Genomic DNA, 26,443 nt, shown 5'->3' on the forward strand with positions numbered 1-26,443 from the left:
GTTTTGGAGTTTGAGTTTGGGAGAGAAGTTTTGGAGTTTGAGTTTGGGAGAGAAGTTTTGGAGTTTGAGTTTGGGAGAGAAGTTTTGGAGTTTGAGTTTGGGAGAGAAGTTTTGGAGTTTGAGTTTGGGAGAGAAGTTTTGGAGTTTGAGTTTGGGAGAGAAGTTTTGGAGTTTGAGTTTGGGAGAGAAGTTTTGGAGTTTGAGTTTGGGAGAGAAGTTTTGGAGTTTGAGTTTGGGAGAGAAGTTTTGGAGTTTGAGTTTGGGAGAGAAGTTTTGGAGTTTGAGTTTGGGAGAGAAGTTTTGGAGTTTGAGTTTGGGAGAGAAGTTTTGGAGTTTGAGTTTGGGAGAGAAGTTTTGGAGTTTGAGTTTGGGAGAGAAGTTTTGGAGTTTGAGTTTGGGAGAGAAGTTTTGGAGTTTGAGTTTAGGAGGATGGCTTAGGGGATAAGTTAGGGGTTTTCTCCTTGATTTTGGAGACAGTTACTCTCCAGCTAGGCTGCTGAGACCACACTGCCTAGCAGAGCAGTGTGGGGCTAGGCAGGGGCACCAAGTTTCCCAGCTACACGAGCACGATTAACTTGCCCTTAATACCTGCAGCAGTGCCACAGCATCACCTCAGCTTTGCTAACTGACCAGGGAGAGACTCAAACCCTGTGGCAAAAGGTGGCTTTATGATGGCAATACCTCCCCAGGGGTAAAGCTACACCTGGTAATGCTTGGCAAGTACTTCTCCCCCCATCCTTCCTCTTTACCTTGCAGCAGGTCAACTCTGTTTGCCCAGTGATGCAGGCTGTGAACTGGAGGAGCTGCAGAGAAGCCCTTACCCTCATCTCTGCACGGCCACCACTAATGCAAGGCACTTGAAAGAAAGCAAGAGACAGCGAGCTCAGGCTCTTGTTAGCTGGATATATTTCTTTTGCTGTTGTCATCGGGTTGGTTTTTCACAGCAGAGGAAAAAGATCACGTCACAGCCCCGGGATCCGGCACTGGCTCCGGCACAGGCAGCTGGCGGCACGTTGCGCCTGTCCCTCCTCCTGGCCTTCGAGTTTAACTGCTTTTGCTCACGGCTGGCTTTCTGCATTTGTTTTCTTTCTACGTGTTCTTAGGCTTGCTCTTTTGCTTTGTTGGCTTTGTGTGTGTGAGTTTTTGTTGGGTGGGTTTTCTTTTGCCTTGGAAGCATTTGTCAAGCTTTCTCTGAAGGAACGGCCACTGGCTCTCAGCTAGCAGGAGGAGAGGACCGAAGAGCTCTGGGACACATGGGATGGGTTCCTTCTCCCGCCTGGCAGCTGACTTGCTCAAGATAGTTTTGCCAACTCGTTTTTTATTAAAAAAATAATTTAAAAAAATGGCTCCAACTCTCAGTTTTACAAGGCATACAAAATCTCCAAGGGGGAAACACAAGCACAAGGTGCTGAGGTACGAAAGCCTGAGGTAGTTTGTGTGTGTCTATGTGTACAGGTCTCACGTGGGGTTGGTTCTTCAGTTTCAAACTCGTTTTGATGGTCGGTGAGGTTTTTTTTTTCCATCTCTGGGGCTTTACAACCTCTTGTAGAACTCGGGTTTTCCCTCCCTCCCTCCCTTTCCCCCTCGCCCCCATTTTACCCTCCTCTCCCTGCAACAGGGATTACTCCCACCAACGATCCGGGTTCAAGGTGGGCAGGGCTGGTGCCGCCCATCGTTTTCCAGGGGTATTAGCGCCCAGCGTCGCTGCTGTGGGGCAGCGATGGAGAGAGGGAGGGGACAGAAGACAGACGGAAAGGGAGGACAGAATGTATGCAACCCCCCGTTACAATTCTGTGAAGCAGAGGGAAGGGCGTGTGAAAGAGAGAATCCTCTCTTAGGAGACGGTATCCCTTCTGTTGGCTCATAGAGGCACTGCTCGTCTCAAAAGCCCTTCAGGAATTGCTTTGTAACGCTCGCCTCTGTTCCTCATCCCTGCGGGCAAGCCTCTGTCTCTGCTCTACTGTGCATTACAGAACCAATGGGCTAGCTCCTTGCCTTAAAACTCTAGAAAAGCCTGCTCTTGCTAAAAACAACCAACCTTCTCCCCTGACCCCTTTGTAATACAATTTAAAATAGAACAAACCCCAAATTCAAAAGAATTCTTCCCAAACTCAAACCCTGTTGTTAGTTTGGTTATGGATACATTAGTTCTAAAAAGAAATCCCTGTGCATCAAGCTGTGTGGCTGCAGCCTCCTCCCCGTGCTGGGTGAGCTCCTCCAGCCACGCCTGGGTGAGAAGAGGTGGCTTGGGGGGAATGAAAACCACAAACCTTTCTCTGCCTATGTTAGTCCAACTAAAGGGATAGCGTCAGGAAGTGATGGAGTTAAGGGGGGAGGCTGTGGGATGGAGAGAGGCCTCCCTGTATCCTTCCCCTGCGCATGCTCACAGCGCCCTGGGCAGTGGGAAGGAGGCTCGGGGAGGTCTTTGGTTTGCTCTGACCTGCTGGGGCGGTCCGGTGGCGGTGAGGTTACATTCATCGGGTGGTGGTGGCCAGCAGGCAGGAGCCTCACTTGCTGTGCTGCGAGCCTGGGGCACCCTGAGCGTGTTTCTGCTCCTGCAGCTTCACCTGCTGGACGATTTCCCTGATCTTGCGCTGTGCAGTCTTGGAAGGAAGCAGCAAGAACTGGAGGTCAGGATGGACACAGCTCCACCCCCACATGCTGCAACAGCATCTCACTGCTCATCACCCTCCACTGCACTCCCATGTAGCTGCAAGTGCAGCACTGCAGGGGTTTAATTTGTGCTTCTCCTGCCACTCTTCAAGAGCCTGAGTTTTGGGGTGCCACCACCCACCTGAGCAAGGTTGTGGTACATGAACCCAGGTGGGATGCAGGCACCTGCAGGAGCTTCCTGCTGGCACAGACCCCATGGAGGAGCCGTTTCACAGCCTGGCTGCCACCGTGCATGGTGCTCAAGACATACATGTTTCCAGCTAAGTCAGGCCCACCTTTAACTTTTGCGTTGTGCTGGCAGAGCTGCCACAACACTTCTAGGGTATGGTGGCTGCACAGGACCCAGCCAAACCAGAGCAGCAGGATGCTCAAGCCGTGCTGTGCTCAGCATCTCTCCTTGACTGGGAGTATCCGATGTGACATAACCAAACCTTACCTGACTGGCAAAGAAATGCCCGATTATTTTAACGATGACCTCCTTGTTCTCATCTGGGGTTTGATCTCGTGGCACAATGACTTCTGCACTAGTTAAGTTTTGCAGCTCATTCACCTGGAGCAAACAAGCGAGTCCTGGGTGGGTTTTGTTCTGGAAGAGCCAAAATTCTCCACAGCCCATGTCACCCCCCCCAGCCTGGAGTCAGCACAGGGCACCAGGCTGCTGTGTGTTGCAGTCGGTGCTGCTCTGGGATGGTTGCCACCCAATGGGAGCCACCACTGGGACATGGGGTGGGGGACAAGATGTTGCTGTGATCACTGAGCACCCAGGCTTTGCTCCACAAGGTGGATGGGTTGATGCCCAGTTCTGCAGCCCTGGGGCACAGGGGAGCACTCTGGCACCCCTCACCTACCGTCTTGCCACCTTTGCCTATCACACGGCCAGCAGCAAAGGAAGGCACCTTGATATGGGCTTCAAGCTTCACTTCTTCTTTTGGGTTGAAGAAGTTTTCCTCTTTCAGCTTCCCAAATATTCGTCCCTGGGCCTGGAAAAGAGATATAATGGAAGTGAAAACCACCAAGCAGCAGTCCTGACCACTGTCTTCTGTGCCCTCCACCCCTGACTGCCAACCATGTCCTGGGCTGCATCAGGAGCAGTGTGGCCAGTAAGGCAAGGGAGGGGATTCTGCCCCTTTACTCTGCTATAAGGACAGGCTACAAGAGCTGGGGCTTTTCAGCCTGGAGAGGAGAAGGCTTCGAGAAGACCTTGTAGTGGCCTTCCAGTATCTGAAGGGGCCTACAGGAAGGCTGGGGAGGGACTATTGACAAGGTCTTGTAATGACAGGACGAGGAAGAAGGGGTTTAAACTGGCAGAGGGGAGATTCAAAGTAGATGTTAGGAAAGGTTTCTTTGCAGTGAGGGTGGTGAAAGACTGGCACAGGTTGCCCAGGGAGGTTGTGGCTGCTTCCTCCCTGGAGGTGTTCATCCAGGTTGGATGAGGCCTTGAGTGACCTGTTCTAGTTGGGGGGAGGTTGGGAGGGCTGGAACTGGATGAACTTTGAGGTCCAATCTAAACCATTCTATGACTGTGATGAGGTGCTGACAACTATGGTATCAAGTGAAGAGCACTCAGAGAGGCAAAAGCAAGCTGGCAGCAGAGCAGTGACCAAAGAGATGCTACTGAGCTGCCCCTTAGCATCCTCCCAAGCCCACGGCAGATGTACCTTGAACTGAGCCTCGGGTGGCCCTGTGATGATGACCATCCGCTCACTGGCGTCAGGACCTTCTGCTGGGGCAATCTGTGGAGGGATGGGCAAGAAGGGGCATGAGTGTGACCCTGCTTTGACAAGACCTCCCTTAAGAGGAACATCTTCCCATCAGGAGCGCCCCCCCCACCCAAGCAGTGTGATGCAAGACTGAGTTTCTACTAGCCTGGGGAATAAAACAGCTCCTTAAGGGCTCCCACTTGCTGCCCTCAACACTAGGATGGGGAAATCGGGAGACAAAGCCCAGGAACCAGCTCCACAGCCTCACCTTGATGGAGGCACCAGCAAACCGTGCCAGCTGCTTGATGTGCTGCCCCTTCTTCCCAATGATGGCTCCCACTGCCTGCGTCGGGATGAACAAGTTCACAACCTCCTGCTCTGGCAGCTTGCGAGGGCATGGAAGAGCAAGATGGTCAGGGAACCAACTGGATCAGGGGGTGTCTGCCCCTCTACCAGCATCCCAGGGCCAGTAGCTGCCCCCAGACACATATGTGCCCACCCTCCCAAGGAGTCCAAGCAAACATCTGATGAAGTGAGATGCCAGGGCACTTACAGAGTGCTGATGGGGGAAGGTGCCAGCTGGAGGTGCTCCGTACCGACCCGAGAGGTATGCTGAGGAGCTCTGTGGTCAGGGAGAAAATGAGGCTCAGCAATGCTCTCAACATGCCAGTCCCTTCCCAGCCACCCCTAGCCTGGCACAGAGCAGTGTGTCACCACCGTGAGCCTGGAAGGGACATGGGGATAATGCTTCAGTGCCCGAAACCTCTCCTGAAGACACCCAAGGGTATACCAGGGTGAGCTACAGCCAGAATCCTGTGCCTGCCACACAGCACAGCAGGGCTGAGGAGTGGGTGGGGAACTTCCAGTCACCCCCAGTCACTCCCTGCTGCTGGGCTTTTTGGCTATATCCTGCTAGTGTTTATAGTGCCCCTGCTGCCTTACAGAGCAGTGTGAGCCTGCAAAGCCAAACATGTGCTGTAAGCAGCACCAGTCTCCTGAGGAGAAGACAGGGCTTTGGTGAGAACTGAACAAAACAATCAGGGTGGCTCTGATTTCCATCAACATTCCCCTTCAGTTCCAAGAGAAGAAAAAGCAAAGGCTGAAGATATTCTCCCAAGGCCTGGGACAGGGAGAAAGCAGTGGGTGTGTGCCAGCACCCCAACCCAACTCCTCCTCAACTATTCTGTGTCTCACATACATCAGACATTCCTCCTGGCAGCAGACACAACTCTGCCACTCTGGATTTGGGCAATGCAACCAGACACCACCTGCAAAGCAGGGTTACTCAGCTGGAGAACACCCAGCTCCCTGCCCACAGCTCTTGCTCCTCCAAGCCTTCTACTAAAACCTGTCACGCTGAGGTTTTGTGCTGCTCCTCTACACCAAACTCACATTTCTGGCCACAGGCTGCTCCATGCCTCCAACATCAACATCTCCTCTCTTGCCCAGCTGGCTCTCATCGCTAAGGTGGGCACCTTCCCAGCTCCCCCTGTTCACTGTGAGGCTCCTTTCTCATTCCCCATCCTTGCCAGGCCTCTAGGGCTCCAAAGTTGAAGCTTTGTTGAAGTTGAAGCAAAGTTGAAGTCACTAGACCCAGGTCCTGCTGAGGACATGGCAAGAAACAACCACTCTGAGGTGTGAGACACAAAGCAGTAGGGCAGAAGGAGCTGCCACAGAGCCAAGCTGGTTTCATTTGACTTTTTTTTTTGCCAGCTCTTTGGTTTGCTGTTAAAAAAGTAAGAATAAAAAATACAGCAGAGACAATTGCTCTTCTTAGCCTCACCAGTGTGGCTTAAAGGCTGTGCAGAGCTGTGGGGTGAAGGAGCCTGCGCTGAACATCACCCTTCAGAAGACCTGGTCAGTTCCCCTCTGTCACACCAACAGACACTGAACCACAGAACTATAGAATCAGTCAGGGTTGGAAGGGACCACAAGGATCAGCCAGTTCCAACCCCCCTGCCATGGGCAGGGACACCCTGCCCTAGAGCAGGCTGGCCAGAGCCCCATCCAGCCTGGCCTTAAACACCTCCAGGGAAGGGGCCTCAACCACCAACCTGGGCAACCCATTCCAGGCTCTCACCACTCTCATGCTGAAGACATGCTCACTGGAGCACACATTTCCCAAAGACTGCCAACATAAGCACAGCCTCCTGTCCTCCATGGGCTGCAGTCGACTTTCTCACTGCCCTCTAGGACCCTCCAGGGTCATCACACCCACCACACTCACCCATCCCTCTTCAGCACCAGCCTGGCACTCACCGTACTCCTCCCATTGCTTTGCTGCTGGTGTTGCCAGGAGAAGGAAACAGCACAAGTAAATGAGGCTGGCCTGGGTCGCTGTGCAGGGCTCAGGCTGACAGAGACACACCACAGAGCCTGCCGAGCTGACCAGAGCTCTGTGGACACTACAGGGCTGAGGGCTTTCTCTGGCAGCACTCTGGCTGGCACCTTCTCCTGACACTGGACCACCCCTGCCTGCCTGCAAGCTCAGTGTTTTGGAATCTGTTTTCCAGACACAGCATCCCAAGAAAGAGGAACAGCCTTGCATACAGAATCAGGTGAAGATTGATCCTCAGCAGGCACAACCCTTCACCTGCCAGACCCACAGGGCACTGCCGAGTCCAGATCACTACAACCCAGTGGTGGCTTTGGGGCCAGGACTGAAAACCATCTACATGGTTTCTCCATGCTGCCATCAGTAGAGATTGCCCCCAGCCACCTTTGGAGAGCAGTGTCCTTGGGACAAGGCCAGCCCTTAGACACTGAGCTGTGCTGAACACAGCACAATGTTACCTTCCTGGAGAGCTGATTCCGAGCAGCAACAAACCACACTCGTTCCCTGCCTCAGCCACTCTGCTGCTGTGAGGAGCATCTTCCCCAAACAGTCAAGACCTGCAGCTCTTGTTCAGGGCTCCTCCTCTAGCTACAGGGTCCACTTAAGCCCCAGGAGCTAAAGCGGAAGAGTGTAGAGACCGCTCTGCCCCCACCCCCTGCCCCCCAGAGCCTCTTGCACTTACTGCAAACGGGTGGTATGGGGTGGCTGTTGCGGACCCTCGGGCTCCTGGGGTGGATGGGAGCATGGACAGCCCCGTTGAGAAGATGCCCAAAGCACTGAGGTTCAGTCCTGGGATCAGGTTGGCTTGTTGCTGGGAAAGAAAACACGTGAGAGAACCACGTAAAGGACAGAGTGAGGTCTTTGGGCTTCTTCCCACGTAGCGTGGAGGTGATGGGTGAGGGCCAACGACTGCCCCCCCCAGGTGTCTTCTGGCCACCTTAGCAGGGGCATCCCAGGTGGGAGGGCTGGGAGCTTACATTAACGGCCACCACATCACTCTCGTAGGCCTCTCGCAGCTTCTTCATGATCTCCACTTCAGCACTGCAGCAAGCCTCTGTGCTGCCCTTCACCGTGATGGTCCGCTCAGGGTTATAAAGGGTTAAATCCTGCAAACTACCCCACATACAGACACGGAGACCCAGTCACAGTTTGGTTCGAAGGCAAAACAAAGGAAGAAAAAGCAAAAGCAAATGGGAAAGTCGAATCAGAGGTGAGGGCTTCCCCTCCAGACAGCCTGGGGCCACACGCCCTCCCCTTGCCCAACACCACCGCTCAGCTGGCATGAGGAATGCCCACCCGGGATGGGGAAGGTGTGCAGGAGGACACAAGTGCTGCTTGTTGCCTCCAGTGCTGCCCTTACCATGTTGGATGGAGGGGAATGGGGTTGGTGTTCACCAGGACTTACGGGGAGATGGTGATCTTCGTGCCTGTGTCCTGCTCAATCTTCTTGAGGTTGCGTCCCTCCTTGCCAATCAACCTCCCCACCAGACTGTTGTGTGCTAAGATTTTCAAGGGAATCTCTTCTGCTCTAAAACAGATTAAACAGAAAGCAGATTTAAAGGTTCACCTCTCCAGGAAACCAACTGCCAGCAACAAGCACTGACCAGGTGGTGGAAGCAGAACCTCCTCTGCTCTAAAACAGATTATAACAGATCTAAAGGTTCACCTCTCCAGGAAACCAACTGCCAGCAACAAGCACTGACCAGGTGGTGGAAGCAGAACTTCTTCTGCTCTAAAATAGATTAAAACAGATCTAAAGGTTCACCTCTCCAGGAAACCAACTGCCAGCAACAAGCACTAACAAGTTGGTGGAAGCAGAATCTCCTCTGCTCTAAAATAGATTAAAACAGATCTAAAGGTTCACCTCTCCAGGAAACCAACTGCCAGTAACAAGCACTGACCAGGTGGTGGAAGTAGCAGAAGAATCATAGAATCAACCAGGTTGGATGAGACCTGCAAGATCATCCAGTCCAAGAACTGCCACTGTTTCTGAGCACTGCTCTCTCCTCAGTTACTGGGGGGTGGAACTCAGGGATTTCCCTAGCCCAATGGCACATCTGTATTTCATGGGGTTTTGTGCCCCAAGTTTGCCTGCATACTCTTTGGGGTCACCTGAGCTTCTTGGTCAACTACACTGTGGAGAAGTTACTAACTGACCCACGAGTCTATTCTGAAACCCCTTGGAAGACCTCTTCTAATGGCAAGATTTGTAACATGATGTTTGCACCCCAGATACCAAACACTTCCAAGTTTCTCCTGCCAAAATCAACTGGATAAAAGGAATTCGGATACAGGGTTGTTTTTTTCAACTGATGTAACATGTTCACCACCTTGATACACATTAATATGCAGGTTGCAGAATTTTCTCAGGAAGGTCATAAAACAGAAGATTAGAGTAGTGATAATCTGCTAGTTTGAGCCTAGCTAGAATGCTCTGGTGAGAATTAGATGATAGGTTGTGCAAAGGAAACAATGATGATGTCTGCTGCACTCATAGGCTTGCCAAGATGGATAGGAACAAGAACACAAACACAGATATGAGAGTTCTCTCTCTGAGCTTTGGGCTGCATTTCTCTCTCTAATCTAACTTGCTGCCTGACTAATCCATCTGCTTCCTAACTCCCCTGGCCAAACCTCCAAACTTACCTTGAATATAAGCCAAGATGTGGAGTAAGGTAGAGGGGTGGAAGGTGTAAGGGTGTTTGGGAGGCCCTCCTGGGGACTCAGGTTTCTGGGAGGGCTGTTGTGTTTCTGTATTACCTTTTAACTTGTCTATTTCTGTATATATCTGCTTGTCTATTGTGCTAAGCTGTAAATACAAAGCTTCATTCACTTTCCAGAGCAGCTGAGTCTAGTCTGGGTGATTTTCCAAGGTGGAGGGGGGGTAACACTCAAACCATCACATCCTTATTCTGGTGCTCACACGTACCTTAAAGGTTACAAAAGCATGGGCTACATGTTCCTTCAGCAGATGGAGAGCGACAGAAGGTGGCTGCTTTTTCCCTGAGGGGTGAATTCCACCCAAACCCCAGCGGTTTTGCTGAGCAAAGGGCACTTACAATTTAGTTTCATCAGCCTCCTTCTGCATGATATGGAGGATCATGCGACAGGCTTCGGAGCAGCCCTCCGGCGAGGCGTGGATGGTGATGGGCTTCTCGGCTGCACCAGCATTCTCCTTCCGATGGATGTCAACCCTACAAGCAAACAACCAGCAGAGAGCAACCTGAGATGTGCCTGCTGCCACCTCACACAAAGGCTTCCAAGAGCTCAGCAGCTGAACTTGCTATTCACAGAAAAGCTCACTTTGATACCTGCTCAAGCTCTGGGGTGAAGCTGGCTCATACGGATGTACATCTACTGCCACCTGGTCTCATGCAAGCCCAGGGAGGGTTTCACTCCCAGTTGGTTTAGATCAGGTTTGAGCTACCATCACCTTTATGAGCCGAGGTCTGCCTGGCAGCCAAGGGATGTCCATCAACAACAAAGGATGCATCAAGAGCAGACAGAACAAATCCTCAGCTAGACAAAGCCCTCAGCAATCTGATCTATCATCCCTGATGCCAGTCCCACTTGGGAGCAGAAGACCAGATTAGACATCTCCAGAGATCCCTTCCAAACTCAATCTCTCTGTGTGCAACACCTGAGGCTGTCTGGCAGCCAGCAGCTGCCACGACCACTGTGTCCCAGTTGGGAGAGAAGCCAACTTACCCACGGGCAGTGTTTGTGAGACATGGAGGCGCAGGTGAACAACAGCTCTTGTACTCACACCCTTCCACAGGAGGCCAGAAAGCTCTCCCTTGCACAGCAGCAGGGACTGCGCTTAGCTGCTCTGCTCCTTCCCTCAGCTCACGGCTGGGAGGAGGCAGGGGCCTCCAGCTTGCTCCTCACTGCTCAACCGTACCTGGCAAAGGCCCTGAGAGAGAGGGAGAGAGGAAAGCAGGGTAGAGACTCCTGCTCGCCAACCACATCTTGAAGAACAGCAGGGAGCAACCTTTCCGTCTTCTCCACATAACTGCAAGCTCTTCCCACCGGAGGATGATGCCACTCAGCCATCCTGCCATCAGCCACCACCACCTTGGCATCTCTGTCACGATTGCAGCCAGGCCTGGGCTGGCCCAGATCTTCTCAGAAGGTGCAGTAGTGGCCACTCAAGCCACTCAGTGAATGCCACCAGCACTCGGCTCCAACGCGGTGCCCTCCAGCCACGGCTCTCTTTTCGTAAGAGGTCCCCATCCTGACTGGGACCATTGCTGGGTGCTGCTGTGCATGCACGGCCAAGGGCTGTGCTGCAGTCACCCTTAACCAGTGCCACGCTGGGAGGCTGCAGGGTCACGCTGGGGTGGCACAGGTCAGCTCTTGCAGCAGCTCATGAAGCACTGTGCAGAAACAGCAATGAGTCGTTCACAGGCAGCAGGGGCGCAGGTGGGCGAACATCCCCTGACGTAACCAAGAGCCTTCCTCACCAGCTTCAAAAGGGACCCCAGAGCAGCTTCATCTCAGCAGGAAGACTGATGGAAGGCAGAGTTTGACAGCTCTGGGCTACCTCTCTCCAGACCACCTACGGTTTGAGCCAGAGCAGTTCAGGCAGCAGACTGGTTCTTCTCGGGCTGTGCAGTGAGATGCTGGAGGCAGTGCCACCACCAAGCTCTCCCCACCCCTTGTTTCGTGGAATGGTTTAGGTTGGAAGAGACCTGAATACAGTGACCCAGTTGCAGGTCGTGTGACACTCTAAGGCTCTCCCAGCTGTGGAGCTCCGTGAGGTTGGCTGACCTGGGAGGATTGGTTCCTTCAGAGGCAGTGCCCAGCAGGCACTGTGCAGGGGGCAAATGCATCACAAAGTGCCACATAAACAACAATGACAGGCCACAGGCTCCAGGGCAGTGCTGGGGTCACACATCAGGCTGATGCCTGCCAGCTAGACAGAACCAATGAGCAATCCATGGCTGCCCCAACAAAGCCCCCAGCCAGCAGTGAGGCAGATCCTCGAACCCTGGCGCAGCTAAGCCTGGTGGAGACAGGGCAGGTAGCTGAGCCTTTGTTCTCAAGAAGGGCCAAAAGCCATGCATGGGCTAAGTGGATGCCCTGAAGTGACAAATACCCTGGACAAGCCCAGGAGATGGACACGGGCTGGATTGCTGGCTGACTCCCAGACAAACCCCAAACGTGGATGTGCAGGCAGAGGCTTCATTTGCAGAGAGATGGGGCATAAGGACGGGGGTAGTGCATTCAGGCATGTCCCACAAGGAGCTGGAGGGTGGAGGACAGCTCTAGACTTGCCAGCACATCCCAGTGATGCTGCTGCACAGCTTTGTCCTGCCAGGAGGAAGGAGAACTGGACTGCCATACCCTCAGCCTGTCGGCAGATACCTGGGACCCCAGGGTGCTGCAAGCAAGGGAGACCAGGGCAGCTGAAAAGAGGGATGGGAGGACAGGTTGGCCCATGGTGTAGCATGAGAAACCTTCAAGATGCCTTAGTGGGAACACTGGGAACGCTTTGGAGTGATGGCCCTAGCAGCCCCTCTGAAAGTGGGCAGTACAGTGTGCACGTAGGGTCACGCTGGCCCCATGGCTGCTTGGTAGCAATGGTCCTCTTCTCCCCCACTTACAGGAGCTGCAGTCACTGTGCAGGGCTGTGTGGGCTCTCCTCAGCCAAAGACGACAGCGGCTCCACCTGGGAAGAGTTTGTCACTCTGGAGCTCAGGAGAATCTCTGAGCATCACTGTGTGTGGAGCCAGGGGAATCCAGAAGCCAGTGTTGTTCTGGGTAGGAGCAACAGGATGCAACCACCACTCCTTGACTCCAGGATCATCACATCGGTGGGTGAGGGTGGCCTCAGAAGGGACAGAGCTGCAGGCTGACAGCCCAACCCAAAGGCAATGGTCTCTTGTGACCAATCAGGTCCAGTGCCCGTGAGGCCCCTTTGCCCAAGGCTGGTGGCCCACCATGGCACAGGGCCTCCTCTGGTAAGTCAGGAGAGTTAAGAGCAGGGAGCACAGACTTCCTCCATGGCACTAGGTCTTCGGGCCAGGCAGAAGGAGCCAACCCACAGCTTGCTGGCAGTATTATGGCTCCAAGGTTGGGAGAAATGGGCATCTGGTGCCTCCCACTGTCTCACTCGGCTCGGGGCTTGGAAAGGGCAATCTTCCAGTCTTGGGTGACAAGAGCACAACTCCACCCACTGTGCCTCACACCAGGGGACTCACCTGGAGAAGAAGGGCTTGCAGCCAACTGGGACCAGCTCACAGCAGCTAGGTGGCCACGCTCTAGAGCTAACCAGGTTCAAAGAACTCCTCTCCCTGCACACCTGCCCCTTTCCATACAGACCTCTTCCTGCAAGCCCAGTGCTGGGGCTTGGCTCACTCAGCTGCAGAGCTGCACATTCTCCTACCTCCTGCTCAAGCAGATGTACTACCACCAAATAATCTGCCTCTAAAAGCTTCTCTGAGAACTAGAATACCCTGGGGGATGTTCTGGCACAGGAGTCCTACGTCCTGTGGGATCAATGGGTTCAGCATGATGAGCAGGGCAGAAGACAACTTTGGGTTAAACACACACAAATCTGGGCAGCAACAAACCAGGCAGGAAAACCATGCAGAAAATCAGAGGTGAAATCAGTGTGAACATTGGCAAGAGAAGCATGGAAAACTCTGGCAAGACAGTCCCCCTTTGCTTTCTTTGTCCTCAGAAATAAAAGCATTAGAATCATAGACTCATAGAATCAACCAGGTTGGAAGAGACCACGAAGATCATCCAGTCCAACCTAGCACCCAGCCCTAGCCAGTCAACTAGGCAGGCTTCAACCTCAGGAAGAGACCATCCTTCTCCTGGCAGTGCTCTGCTCCCACACTGTCCCCTCCCATACAACAGCTCTAGCCCATACAGGGTGCTGTGGGATGAGGAAAGCCCGAAGGCAAGCACCACGTGGGCATCAGATGCTGTACATTGGATAACTCTACAACACTTTATCCCCCAAATTTGACATGTCTCCCTAAAGCCCAGCCCTTCCTGTGATTAAGCTTTGGAAAGCCACTCCTGGCCCTTTCAAACGTGCATCCCCCTTTTGCTGCAAGCAGATCGCCCCAGCCAGCAAGAGCTGGTTAGGACATGGCTTCTGCCGCCTCCCAGGAAGGCTGCACTCGAGCAAAGGGCACTGGCCAGCACTCAAAAGCCCCAGGTGCACGGAGGACCCATGGCACAGAGCTAGAGTACCCTAGGGAAGGAAACAAAACCATTGGAGGTACTTACTTGGACTGGGTTTGCTTAGTAAGATTCTTTATGGTCAAGCCCTCCTTTCCTATGATCGCACCAACAAACTGCGTGGGCACCAGCATCCGCAGTGGGAACTCGAGCTGTGTGGGCTGTGAGGAGCCCCCTGGGGAGGAGCCCCGCTCCCTGGAGGAGTGGCCCCCGCGGCGGGACCGCTGTGGGGGTGGAGGGGAGCTCACCTCTTCGTCCGGGATGTAGGAAATCTTGAAGGAACAGTTCTCAAGCTGGTGGTCGCTCAGCTTCTCAAGTGCTCTGCAAGGTGGGCAAAGTGCTGAGGGGCTTCCCAATGGGTGTGCTGCCCACGCCCCAAGCACCTGCCCTTGGAGATTTGCCCGCCCCAGCCCTGCACCCTCTGCCCTCCCCAGTCTGGAGAAGGCAGCCACAGGAAGCCAGAGTTCCCCACTGGCCCCATGCAAGCCCTGCAGCACGGCGGGACAATGTTCCCTTCCCAGTGGGTGACACCAGGGCCAGTGCCATTGGTCTCTACAGTGGAGGTGGGACCCTAGCCTGAGGATCTGCCACTTCACCCAGGGAAAATGCTGGCCAGAAGCTACCACACAGCATGGAAAGGGTCTTGTGGGCTTCTTGGATGTGGAAATGGTGGCAGGAGGGCTCAAACAAGAGCTGCTGCTCTAAGGAGAAGGCTGTGACACACAGTGCCTCTCTTTTGGGAAGAGGGAGGGAAGAAGGGAAGTCTCAATTCTTTTCCAGCCCAGTGAGGCTGGGAGTGCTGAACTTGGACCCTTCACCCCCTTTCAAGCCCCTGTGCATCAGTGTAATGACTTCTGAAAGCAATGATAGCTTCAGCCTCCTTCTTCCTACCACATCTCACTTTGGATATTTACAGGCAGGTGTATCAATGTACCACTGCAAGCAGCACTTTTCCAGGCCTGAAATCCACATCCAGTGAGGACTCCTGCACCTTTGCTGCCCCTTTCCAAAGTCAGTACAGTGCCCTGCTGATTTTTCTTCTGAGGTCTTTCTTTCACCTCTTCCTATCATAACATACCAACACATATACCTCATCTGCAAATGGACTCTGGCAAGGCTCTTCCTTGCATGGTATCTGCCTGGCTCTCAGTCATATCAAAAATACCCTGGTCCCTAAGTAGATGAGCTCACTATGGACTCACAGCCAGCTTGGGGTTGGTCTCTAGCACAGAGCTAAAGTCATCTCCAAGCCTAGAACAAAGTAATTTCCTTGTAATAACCCTTACGTTGCTGAAGCTACTCTTAATTTGTACTGCTCTCCTCTGCTGGCTGTCACAGATCCCTCAGAACATCTTCACCCTGCCCTGTGCCCTGAAGCACAGCCTCAGCACCTTCTTCCATCTGTTTAAAGTTCTTCTTGCTGAGTACCTTTCTGACTCTGCTGCACAACATGCAGGTAATTTGCCCTTGGCTGCTCTGCCTTTCCTGCAGAAACTGCCCATGAACCTGTGGCTCCCTCTCACCTCCTCTAACAAGTGATTTGTCTGCCCAAAAGCTCTCTCTTCTTCATGGCAGAACTTTGTGACAGCCTTTTAGAAGTCACAGAAGAGGGTGGGTTGGAAGGGGCCTTAGAGATCATCTAGTTCCGACCCCACTGCCATGGTGAGGGACACCTCCCATTAGACCTGCTGCTCAAGGCAGTGTTCACTCTGGCCTTGGAACACCTCCAGGGAGAGAGCATCCACAGCCTCCCTGGGCAACCTGTTCCAGGGTCTCCCCACCCTCACTGTAAAGAATTTCTTCCTCATCTCCACTCTAAATCTCCTCTCTCCCAGCTCAAAGCCACTGCCTCTCGTCCTGCCCCTGCAAGCCCTTGTAAAAAGTCCCTCCTCAGCCCTCCTGTAGCCCCCTCCAGGAACTGGAATGCCACTCTAAGGTCTCCTTGGAGTTTTCTCTTTTCCAGGCTGAGCAGCCCCACCTCTCTCAGCCTGTCCCTACAGGGGAGGTGCTTCAGCCCTCTGATCATCTTCATGGCCTCCAGGAAATCACTCCAGCAGTTTGATGTCCTTGTGGTGGAGGCACCAGGATTGGATGCGGTGCTCTAGGTGGGGTCTCACCAGAGCTGAGTGCCACAGTCATCTCCCTCATCCAGCTGGTCACACTTCTTTGGATGCAGCCCAGGACACAGCTGCCTTCTGGGCTGCAAGTGCACAGAAGCTGACCAGCTGCTTTGTCTTGATTCCAAGAAGCAGGAGCTGAAAGTTTCTGCCTACTCTGGTCTCCAGCCTGAATTTTCCCCAACATGGTAGGGTGTGCCTACATCTCCCACATAGCATCTCTCCTACCTCCTTCACCATACTCCACCACTTCAGCAGCTCAGGCTGAGTGCTCAGACTGACAATTAATCCAGTGCATTCCTGGTTTAGGTCTGAATTTTCATGCTGAGAAGAAGACTCCTTGACAAACTGCTTCTCTAACCTGACTCCCAGCTTTCTAGAGCACTTTGCTCACTTAAGGCCACTGCATCCCTGCAGAGGACCTTGCAGGAAGTTCAGTGTCTAAAGGGAACTGCAGCACAGTACACCTGGGAGACACATAACTGGGAACAGGAAGAGAAGGCACAAAAGAAGAGTGAGCAACCACAGGGCTGACGGCTCCAAGCTGGACCAGCAGTGCCTGTGCATGTATCATGGAGCTCCACAAGAAACTCCACCCCTATGCAAAAGGAGAAGGGAAGAGACTGCCCAGCAGTGGGATAAAGAGAGCTGACAGAAGACACACAAGATGACACAGCTCAAGATAAAACCATCATCTGCTTGCTGTATCTTGAGAAGGTACACAGAGGACCCTTAAGGCACTTGAAGCTCACACTGTAAGAGACAAGAAGCATCCTGGAAGATATCACAGGTTCCTCAGGCAAGGTTTGAGTGGTGTTAAAATAGAGAGAAAAAGCAACAACTCCACTTACACTTTTGCTTCTTCTTTAGTTGCATAAGTCACGTTAACAACAGCTGTTTCTGTGTCCGTGTTGACTGGAGAAAGAGCAAGAGAAGAAGAGTCAGAGCAAGGGTGGAGAGCAGCATCAGCACTGCTCCCAGCCTGTTCCCACCAAGGAATCACCAGTGATTCTGGTGGAGATGGTGTAAGGGTAATGCCTGTGCTACAAGGCACACCCATTGTGCACCACTGTATTTTCCACCATCACAAGGACTGGGCTGGGTTGGCAAAGGATCAGAAGGTGCCACGGCCAGACCCTGCCACCCTTGCCAAGAAGGATGCACAGCTGGACATCACCCATGCACCAGCAGACCCCCAACAACCCTCAGCTCACTTTTGCTGGCAGGGACAATTGTTTGTTTTAATTTGCAAGCAATCAGAAGCCCTGGGGCTGAAGGACTGATTGCCCAGGACATCCTGCCACTAGTCAGGTGGCCCCAGCTCTGCCAGCAGGCCTTGTGTCCACAGGGAGAACAGTTTTAGCCCTGTACAAATGACTGGGAAAACTACACTTCACTCCACTGGGTTTCCTCTGGCATGGGCAATGCTTGGGAGCAGCACTGGGACTTTTACACAGATCAGGACCATGCTGGGCCATCTTACCTTGCTCTACGTTCTCCACCACCCCATACTGAGCTAAGAGGCCATCCAGCACCTGAGGGAGAGAGCAGCAAATGGGGCAGGTGAGGCATGCAGAAGAGGCTGCTGGACAGGGAAGGAGCAGACAGGGGAAGAGCCTGCTTCACCCACAGACACCTTCCAAAGAGCCAGTGTCACCCAGCTGCTTGAACTCCTTCATCCACCTGCAGCCCCTTAGCTCGGTGCCTATCACCACTCCTCAGAGCTGCCCTATGGCTCAGGGACCCAAAAGCAGGCAGGAGATGGAGCCCAGGTCATGTTCCACCTCCCTCCTGGGGTCACTGGAGGCAGCTTGTGTGCAGGCCATGTACTCCAGCAGCAGAACTCATGCTGCTCAGCTGATGGAAGAAGAGATGAATGGGATGGGTTTTAGGATCATTCACTTCTTACCTCCCATTGCAGGTGGGGGGGAATGTTTCGGATCTGGATTTTCCTGCTCCTGCAAAGACAAAGGCCTAGGTTAGGGTCTGCAGGCATACCATGGCAAGAGGACAAAGGCTCTCCAGGAGTCAGACAGCAGCTGCCAAGAGCCTGCCAAAGCATCTTCCTTCTCCAGGCTGAGCAAGATTCATCCTATCCAATCCCACTCCAATCCATTGCCACCCCACTCCAGGAAGGAGGCAGTCAGGGGGGGTCTGGTCCAAGAGGGGCTGTGGCAGTGACAATCCTGCACTATTCACCAACAGCCTAAACTCTTGAGTGTCCTTGTCACCTGCCTGTGGCTGACACAGCACCACCACTCGCAGTACCTACGCCCTGCAAGGCCTCCTGCAGAAAACTGGACCTACTGCATCTTTAAAACCCACCAGCATTTCTCAGAGGAGCTACTTCAAGAAGCTCAGGTCCAGTCTTGGAAGGGGCTCAGCTCCCAGGGGGACCACTCCTGCCTGTTCCAAGAGATGCATCCTGCTCCCAAGCTGACTGGCAGCATATCACAGGTGCCTGAGCAAATCCCAGCCCAAGTGCCAGTGCATCTCAAACCATCAGCACCTGAAAGCTTTCCAGGGAAAAGCCCTTCTCAGCTCCAGAAGCCCAACCAAAGCCCAGGACTGGCTTCTTCCTGCTGGCAGAGAGAACTGGGCATACTGTCCAGTTAATTCTTCCACCTTCCAGCCCCACAACACCTTCACCTGCCTTATCCCAAGCTGCAAGGCAGAACATCACTACAACCGTCCTCCTCTCCCAGCCTGGGAACCACTTGTGCCCATAGCATGCTGCAGGACAAAGCATGGAGCAGCCACTCTCCTTTTTGGGTTCCCTTGGCTCACCCTGTCAGCAAACCCTCACAGCCTGAACAGCACAGACATTTTGAAGCAGCTCCCCAAGCAAAGAGGGATGCTGGCTGGGCATGGTCCCCTCATCAGAACCTTCACCAGTCCTTCATCAGGACCTCATTCAGAGAAGGGCGACGAGGCTGGTGAGGGACCTGGAGCACAGCCCTGAGAGGAGGGGCTGAGGGAGCTGGGGGTGTGCAGCCTGCAGAAGAGGAGGCTCAGGGCAGAGCTCATTGCTGTCTACAACTACCTGAAGGGAGGCTGTAGCCAGCTGGGGTTGGTCTCTTCTCACAGGCAGCCAGCAACAGAACAAGGGGACACAGCCTCAAGCTGTGCCAGTGGAGGTCTAGGCTGGATGCTAGGAGGAAGTTATTGGCAGAGAGAGTGATTGGCATTGGAATGGGCTGCCCAGGGAGGTGGAGGAGTTGCCGTGCCTGAAGGTGTTGAAGCAAAGCCTGGATGAGGCATTTAGTGCCATGGTCTGGTTGATTGGACAGGGCTGGGTGACATGTTGGGGTGGGTGATCTTGGAGGTCTCTTCCAACCTGGTTGATTCTGTGATCACTATGTCAGCAGTGACTCTAGAAGAGCCTCTGCCTTGAACTGAACTGCTTGTGTCAACTTCCTAAGTCTTGACTGCTTCCTAAGTCAGCTTAAATGTGGTAGGTAAGAGATGGCTTCACAAATCTTTGACACCCCCCCGCAAAAAAAAAGAGTTTAGTTTTGGTTGTGGTTGGTGTCAAGCTTTGAAATATCTTACCACAATAAAGCCACCTTCCCTCTCAGATCAGCATTGAAGAGCAGATCAAACACTGCCTGGCACCTCCTGCTTTCACTAAATATCATTCATAGCAAAGAACTGGGGGGGGGGGGAGGCGGGAAGGGAGAGGGGAAACATACTGGAGACAGTGTCAAAGGCCTTGCTAAGGCCAAGGGACGTATGAACAACAGGGATGAACGGGAAACAACGTCCCACCTGGCCACAGCTTTTCAAGGTTAATCAGTAGGAGAGTGGAAAGGGCAGAACCCCCCCAAAACAAAACAAACCAGCAGGTGGGGAGTTAAAAATCCAAGGCTTGTGCAGGAGCATGGCCATCAGCTTCACAGGCTGCCAGCCCCACTGTGCTGGGCATGCAAGGGACGTGCAGAGCTGCTGCAAGGGCTCCTCAGCTGTGCCCTGCTCTTGTCCCCTGCCAGCCACAGCCATCGAACCACTCCTGCCCCAGTACCTGCCTCTCGCCAGGGAAGGCAGATGGGTAGTGAGTAGGGGTAGGCAGGGCATGAATGCAGTGCACAGAAGGGCAAGTTCAAACTGTCAGAGGAACTATAAACCAACCCAAATAACAGTGAATCAATGTCCTTGGTCGCTCCCCTGCATCCCTCCCGTGCTGCAGCCAGAACACAACCCTGCTCCCATCCTTCATGCCACTTCACTCCCGTCCCCAATGCCACCCTGCTACCACCCCTGGGTACCAACAGCTGGCAAGGAGGCAAGTGAAAAGGCAGCTAAAGAAAAACACAGCAAGGCAAAGACCACCAGCTCCCAGTTTATCCACGGGAAAGGATCACCTCCGAGGGGTTTCTCCTGGGCAGCTCTTTAGGAAACACCATCTGGGATCTAGGACAAACCTGCTGCACACCCAGAGGGCAGCACGAGTGGGTTTCCCTATGTGTCATGCCACCAGCATCACCCTGGCAGTGTCTTATGTGTGTGTGTGTATACACACACATACATATATATAAATAGAGAGTTAGGTAATGGGAGCACTCAACTCAAAGGTCTTTTCCAGTCAAAATGATTCTGTGAATTTAATTAGATACATCAATTATCTTTTAATAATATATCTAAGTGTGTATTTATAGAGCAAAAAAACCCAACCAATTATACAGATATACCTTTATATAAAGTATTTTTTATTCCTACATACATAGAAGGTACCTATATATATTCATTTACTTTGACATAGGTGTGTGCATATACATATAGATAATAACACACTAAATGCTCCAAGATATTTATATTGATTTATAGAAGCATATAAGAAAATATAAGGAAGGTATATATTTAAAACCCAGACTAGGGCTGAGAGCAGCCTCACTTTCAGCACTCCCAATTTCCAGCCTGCTGTTACCCAGCATATAGAACCATAAGCAACCAGGCTGGAAGCCATCCCCAAGCTCACCCAGCCCAACCTATCACCCAGCCCTATCCAATCAACTAGGCCATGGCACCAAGCACCCATCCAGTCTTATCCCACAGGAAAAGAGAAAATCTCCAGCAAGTTTAAGTCTCTTGGCAAAACAAAGCAAATCCTCCTCATGCTGCAGCTGCAGAAAAATCTGTCCTTGCTCCTTAGGTTTCTCTAATTTTTTAATATATTCTTTTAATTGGAAATGTTTAGGTTTAATTTAGAGCTGTCAGAAGCAGAGAGCCACGAGAGTGCTTTCCCTGCTCCTCCTGTATCTACAGACAGGCGTGCCCATGGCTGCTGGGGACCTTTCCTGGCAAAGCAACTGCTCTGCAGGAGGATCTCTTCTCCCCTCACCAGGCAGCCCGTGGATGACATGCAATTCAAAAGGACAGGGAAGACAGGCTGCCAGTGAGGAGACCAAGGGGCTTGGTACATTGATTCCAAGCCCTACCATTACCAGCGGTTTGGGTTTCAAAACACGGGGGTGTGAAGGAACAAATAACTAACTAGGTAAGGAAAACCCAACCCCCCCAACATCACTAATGCACCAAACCAACCAACAACGAAAAACAACCAAACTAAACATGTGGAAGCAAGAACTGAGTCGATGCTCAAGATCACAGAGTCACAGAATCAACCAGGTTGGAAGAGACCTCCAAGATCATTCAGTCCAACCTAGCACCCAGCCCTAGCCAATCAACCAGACCTTGGCACTAACTTACTGAAGAGTAATTCCTTTGGAAACAGGAGACAATCCTGCAGGACCTGTAAAAATCACCTCCAGCAAAGCTCACAGGCACTTGCAGCACTGTTCCACCAGCAACCACTGTCTGGGACAAAACCACCCAAGTTTGGCCATTTGCTACAACAGCAAAAATGCCTTTTTTTTTTTTTTTTTAATATTACAGAGATTTCCAGCCCCAGCTCCCTCCATCAGCTTTCCACTGCCTGCTCTTCAGATGTCCCTCAGCTTCTATTTCTCACAGCTGAAGCTTACAGCAGAAGCAGAAATTAAAAGGCACCTTTGCAGCTGGGAACACAAGATAGTCACTGGTTTGGAGACACTGAACGGCACTTGGGTTACATCCCCACTACTTATCAGACTACTACTTACTATTTTACTACTACTTGTCTTTATCTAATCCTTGTATAGAAGTTAGCATTGGGGTGGCTGGGTTTGACTTTCCCTATTTCACAGCCAATCTTAGTTTTTTGTTAATCTTTCTTTCCCACCAAGAGGACTTTCAAAGACTTCACACTCTGAGATACAAAACACTCTTCAAGAGGGATTGCATCCTTCTGCTTCAAGCAAACAAAAGCAGTCTCTACTGCTGCTGAAGTTAACCTTTCATTTAAAACTCAATTCAACATTTTTAAACATAGGAAAAAACAAAACCAAAACCAACCCAACCTTCTCTTTCAATCACTCATTCTCCAAGGCACAACACAGTATACACGAGGGAAACGACAACAATCGAGACACTGTTGGATCCTTCCTACAGAAGCCCAAAGCAGCAGAATGGCTGCTTTTTAACTCGTTCGGGGCAGAGCAGGCAGCATTCCGGCTCCTTCCTACCACCGCCACCTTTAATGCCTGCCTTCGGAGGAAGAGAAACAAGCCCCCGCTAGGCACTGCCAGCAGCACCTCGAGGAAGTCCCTTCCCCTCCCTTCCACGGGGCGAGATGGTGACAGTGTTTGCCAGCTCCTTTCTTACGGAACCATCTTTATACAGGGCTGAGCGCACCGGTAACACAGATCTCTGTTAGATTGGTTATGGAAAGAAAGCACTCCAGGGGAATCCGGGCGCTGCGGGGAAGCGTCTGGCATCAGCACCTCCTGCTTTCCATCCCCATGACACGGAAACGCTGGGGGAGGAGAGCCCAGAGGGGCTCAGGTTCCCCAAACCCAATTCAAGCACAAACCCATTTAAATAACTGGGGGATTTCACCCTGTGAACACCTCCCCCCTCCCGGCACTGAAGTCCCAGGGCTACTCTGGAACTTGACCACAAGGACAAAACATGGACTGGCTACAGATGTAGGGGGAGGAGAACTAAAACATGACCACGGGAGGCTCTGCTCCCTGCCAAAAAAATACCACACTGTACACATAAAATCTATAGTCCAGTGAGGCAAAAGCACAGCCCTCCTAAGAGAACAGGTTAATATAAGGCACTGTGGGGTTTAGCTGTGGTAAAGAAAGCTACAACAGCAATCACTGACCTGGGAAAATTCAGGAGCTGAGCCGGGAAAGAGAATTTGGAGGCAGGTGAGAAGAGAGCGATGTAAAATACATCACTTATTTGTGAGCTGTGTAAGCATCTTTTTTTTTTCCCTTTTAAAACTCAGAGGGAAAAGCAGGAGGACCCCTGCCCAAGAGATGAATGTCTTGTTTACATCCTCCTCGTACGTGGGAAAGGTCAAGTCCTGAGTTCACACGATCATCCCGAAAACACCAGTTTCTGGATCCATCACTCTCTCAAAAGTCATCAGTTAGACCAGCCTGAGGCTGCTGCAAAGCCTTAGTTGAGTAACACTGCAGCTGGGGTTATTTGTTTGCTTGGTTTTGAAGATATGTTTGTGAGGTAAGAGAACTACAATCCCTGCCCAAGAAATCCTGCTCTGGCACACGTGACGCTGGGCACAAGCTGTTCTGCCACCGAGCCTCAATTACACAACAGCATTCCCCCCCTTTCCCCTTGTCATTCCAAAATTAATACTCAACATCCATCACAGGCCAAACCTCCATGCCAGGCAGCAGCAAATCAGCCTGTACATTCGTCCAACAGGCTTTTTATTCCGGTGCACGCATCTTTTATCCCAACGTGCGCTGAGGGTGGAACGACCCTGTGACAAGGCAGCTACGCCACAGGGTCCTGGCATTGATCTCCCCTCAAACACGCGGATCCCTGTCCCCGCCTGGCTGGTGCTGGGACTCCCCAGCCCCTGATGGGATTCAGAAGGCACACTTGGACGCAATGCATGAATGTGTCGGGGTTTTGGATTCTCCGCCGGGATAAGAGGGAAGCGCAGGTGTGTGGGGAGCGTCACTTGCTGACTGCCTTTGCAAGCAGCCTCTTCCCGCGCCGCTGGCAGCCCCGCTGCTGGGCACCACCTCCCTGCCTGCCAACTCCCAGCTCGCCCCAGCAGCGAGCGGCAGAGAACGGAGCTTTCTCACACGCGTCCACCCCAAATAACAGCACACAAACGAGAGGCAGCTTTCCGCTCGCACCGGCTCGGCACTGCCCGCACGCCCAGCAAAGGCTGCCCGGCAGCGGCTCGGCGAGGGGACCAGGCCCACCGGCACCGCTGCGGGACCCCCGCGGCAGCTCTGCCGTGGGCCGGCAGCTGCCTCCGCCCGGCGCCGCTGCACAGAGCCAAAGCAAGACCCGGCGGCTCTCTCGCCTCCCCTCTGCCCATCTCGCCGCTCCCGCCGCTTCCCACCCTCCTCCCCCCGTGCCGGCGGCGTTGGCCACGAGTTACCTGAGCTTTTTGGGCACGGAATAGTCCACTTCCATCACTTTGCCGTGCAGCTCCACTTTCCCTGCGGAGACAGCGGGGCGCTCAGCATCACCCCGGGCAGCCCACCCCCAAACTCCCCCCAGATCCGATCCTAAAGCCACCACTACCATCCCCAGCCCCTGGTCGCCTGCCGCCGCCGCCCCGGCCTGCACGCACCCGCCCTGCCGGTGCTCTGCCTGCGCCTCCTTAGCCGCTGGCCCCCAGCCGCCCCTTCGGCCGCCCTTTGCTCCGTGTCCCCGGCGAGTTCGGGCAGGGTACCTCGTAAGATGGTTCCCAAGGGGGAACGGGTGCCGGAGGAGCGGCGGGTCGGGGGCCTCCCCGCCCGATCGCTTCTTAATAAAATCGAAGAAAAAAATCCGCGAAAAATACCCGATGTTAGAAAGAGATGGGGCGGCCGCGGCACGGAGCGGCGGCAGAGAATGAGGCGAGGGAGACACAAACACGGACCGGGACCGGCGGGATGGCTGGGGAAGGAGGCCAGCGGGATGGGGGAGCCCCCGCGCAGGCTGGGGAGAGCCGTGGGATGCTGGCGTTGAGGGGTACGGGCTGCGCTGCCTGGCTTACCCGAGAGGGTCTCGATAGCCCGAATGGCCCAGTTTTGGTCCGGGTAATCCACGAAGGCGTAACCCGATTTGAGCAGGACCTGGCCGGCCAGGGGCAGCTTCCTCTCCCCAAAAAGCTGTTTGAGATCGTCGGCGGTAGCGGCGGGACTGAGGTTTCCTATATACAGCTTGTTCATCCTCCGTCGCTTCATGGGGAGCAAGCCCCCCCACCCCCGCTCTCCCGGCTCCTCCCCGCCTTCGGCGGCCGGTAGGGACAGGGGGACGGAAGGGTCCGGCTCTGCGCCACCCGCCCGGCCCCTACCCCAGCCCCGCAGCAGCCTGCGAAGTGCGGCGGGTAGCGGGCGGGGCGCAGCTGTGCCGTGCCGTGCCGAGCCCAGCCCGCCGTCCCCGCCCGCAGGGATGGGGAGCCTGGCTCCGGGGCCGCCCCGTAGGGTAGCGGGGGCTCGGAAGCAGGTGGAGCAGCATATACCATTGCGTGGGGACGAGCGGATGTCTCCACCTTAAGGGGTGTGTGGAGGGGAACCAGCGGCTGGGGGTAGAGGGTGGTAGAGTTTGCCTAGCCCGGACAGAAGCGGCTACCAGGGGGGGCTCAGGTGTTTCGGGTCACTTACTCGTGGTGGATCAGGAGGTCCCACTTGAGGTACGCTCCCTGCCTGCGCACCGCAGCATCTTAAACCCATTGCACTCCATCTCCCACAGTTCGCTCTTATCCCAGAGGCAAATCTTTGCTCAAAACCACTTCAGGAGTTCTTTCTGGGAGAACCACATCGTGCTCCGTCTTAGAACAGGTCGAGGAGTCCCTTCAGAGAGAAGGAAACAGTCTCACCGAGGAACTGAGATTTTAAAAAATAAACAAATCAGTAAATAAAGGCTGGATGAAACGTGGAGAGTTTCAAGAGCACAAGTGGGCAAACCCAGCCCAGCTGAGGCTTGACTAACTATCACTGTGTGAGCCCACCACCCAAATGACTTCCAGAAATGGCAAGCTGGTGCTCTAACAGCCCAGAGCTGAGTTTTTTGTGTTCTCAGACAGGCTAAGTGGCTACTGTAGCTCTTGGGGCACATGGCTTTTGCAGCCTCTGCTGAGGGTTGTCCTCAAGAGACCAAAGAGTTAGTGTCACAACGTGCCTGATCTGTTGAGGGTTGCAGGGTGCATCTTACTTTTTTCCTCTCTCTTCTTGAGAATACAAAGCCAGACCTTTATACAAGTGGGCCATGACTGGAGACTAAAATGAGGTGCAGAATTGGATGTAGAGTATAACGTTGTGCCCTAGAACCAGATGTCCTTTACTGGAGGTGGTATGAAGGTGGCAATCAAATTCTGCAGTTTGTAAGGAGTGTGGTGGGACAAT

General features: G+C 53.3%; 1 protein-coding gene across 1 annotated transcript; it reads right to left on the reverse strand.

The window, feature by feature from the left end:
* Positions 1–883: 883 nt before the first annotated feature.
* On the reverse strand, positions 884–25,282 carry IGF2BP2 (insulin like growth factor 2 mRNA binding protein 2). Its single transcript, XM_064165069.1, has 16 exons — positions 25,093–25,282; positions 24,490–24,550; positions 17,932–17,980; positions 17,506–17,557; positions 16,874–16,937; positions 13,954–14,226; positions 9,768–9,902; positions 8,114–8,236; positions 7,686–7,821; positions 7,391–7,519; positions 4,927–4,995; positions 4,642–4,758; positions 4,332–4,406; positions 3,522–3,653; positions 3,110–3,223; positions 884–2,603 (listed from the first exon to the last, which is right to left on the reverse strand). Exons 1-16 carry the CDS (start codon positions 25,280–25,282, stop codon positions 2,508–2,510), a joined length of 1,815 nt encoding a protein of 604 aa, XP_064021139.1. The 3' UTR covers positions 884–2,507.
* Between the last annotated feature and the right edge of the window lie 1,161 nt (positions 25,283–26,443).

Source organism: Pogoniulus pusillus, chromosome 26, assembly GCF_015220805.1.
Source record: "Pogoniulus pusillus isolate bPogPus1 chromosome 26, bPogPus1.pri, whole genome shotgun sequence".
NCBI lineage: Eukaryota > Metazoa > Chordata > Aves > Piciformes > Lybiidae > Pogoniulus > Pogoniulus pusillus.

Coding starts and splice junctions, on each gene's coding strand:
- IGF2BP2 (XM_064165069.1), bottom strand. CDS start 25,282: ATGAAGCGACGGAGGATGAACAAGCTGTATATAGGAAACCTCAGTCCC. Junction 16,938..17,505: donor GGTGGAGAACGTAGAGCAAG/GTAAGATGGCCC, acceptor CTCTTTCTCCAG/TCAACACGGACACAGAAACA. Junction 14,227..16,873: donor ACTAAAGAAGAAGCAAAAGT/GTAAGTGGAGTT, acceptor CCCACCTTGCAG/AGCACTTGAGAAGCTGAGCG.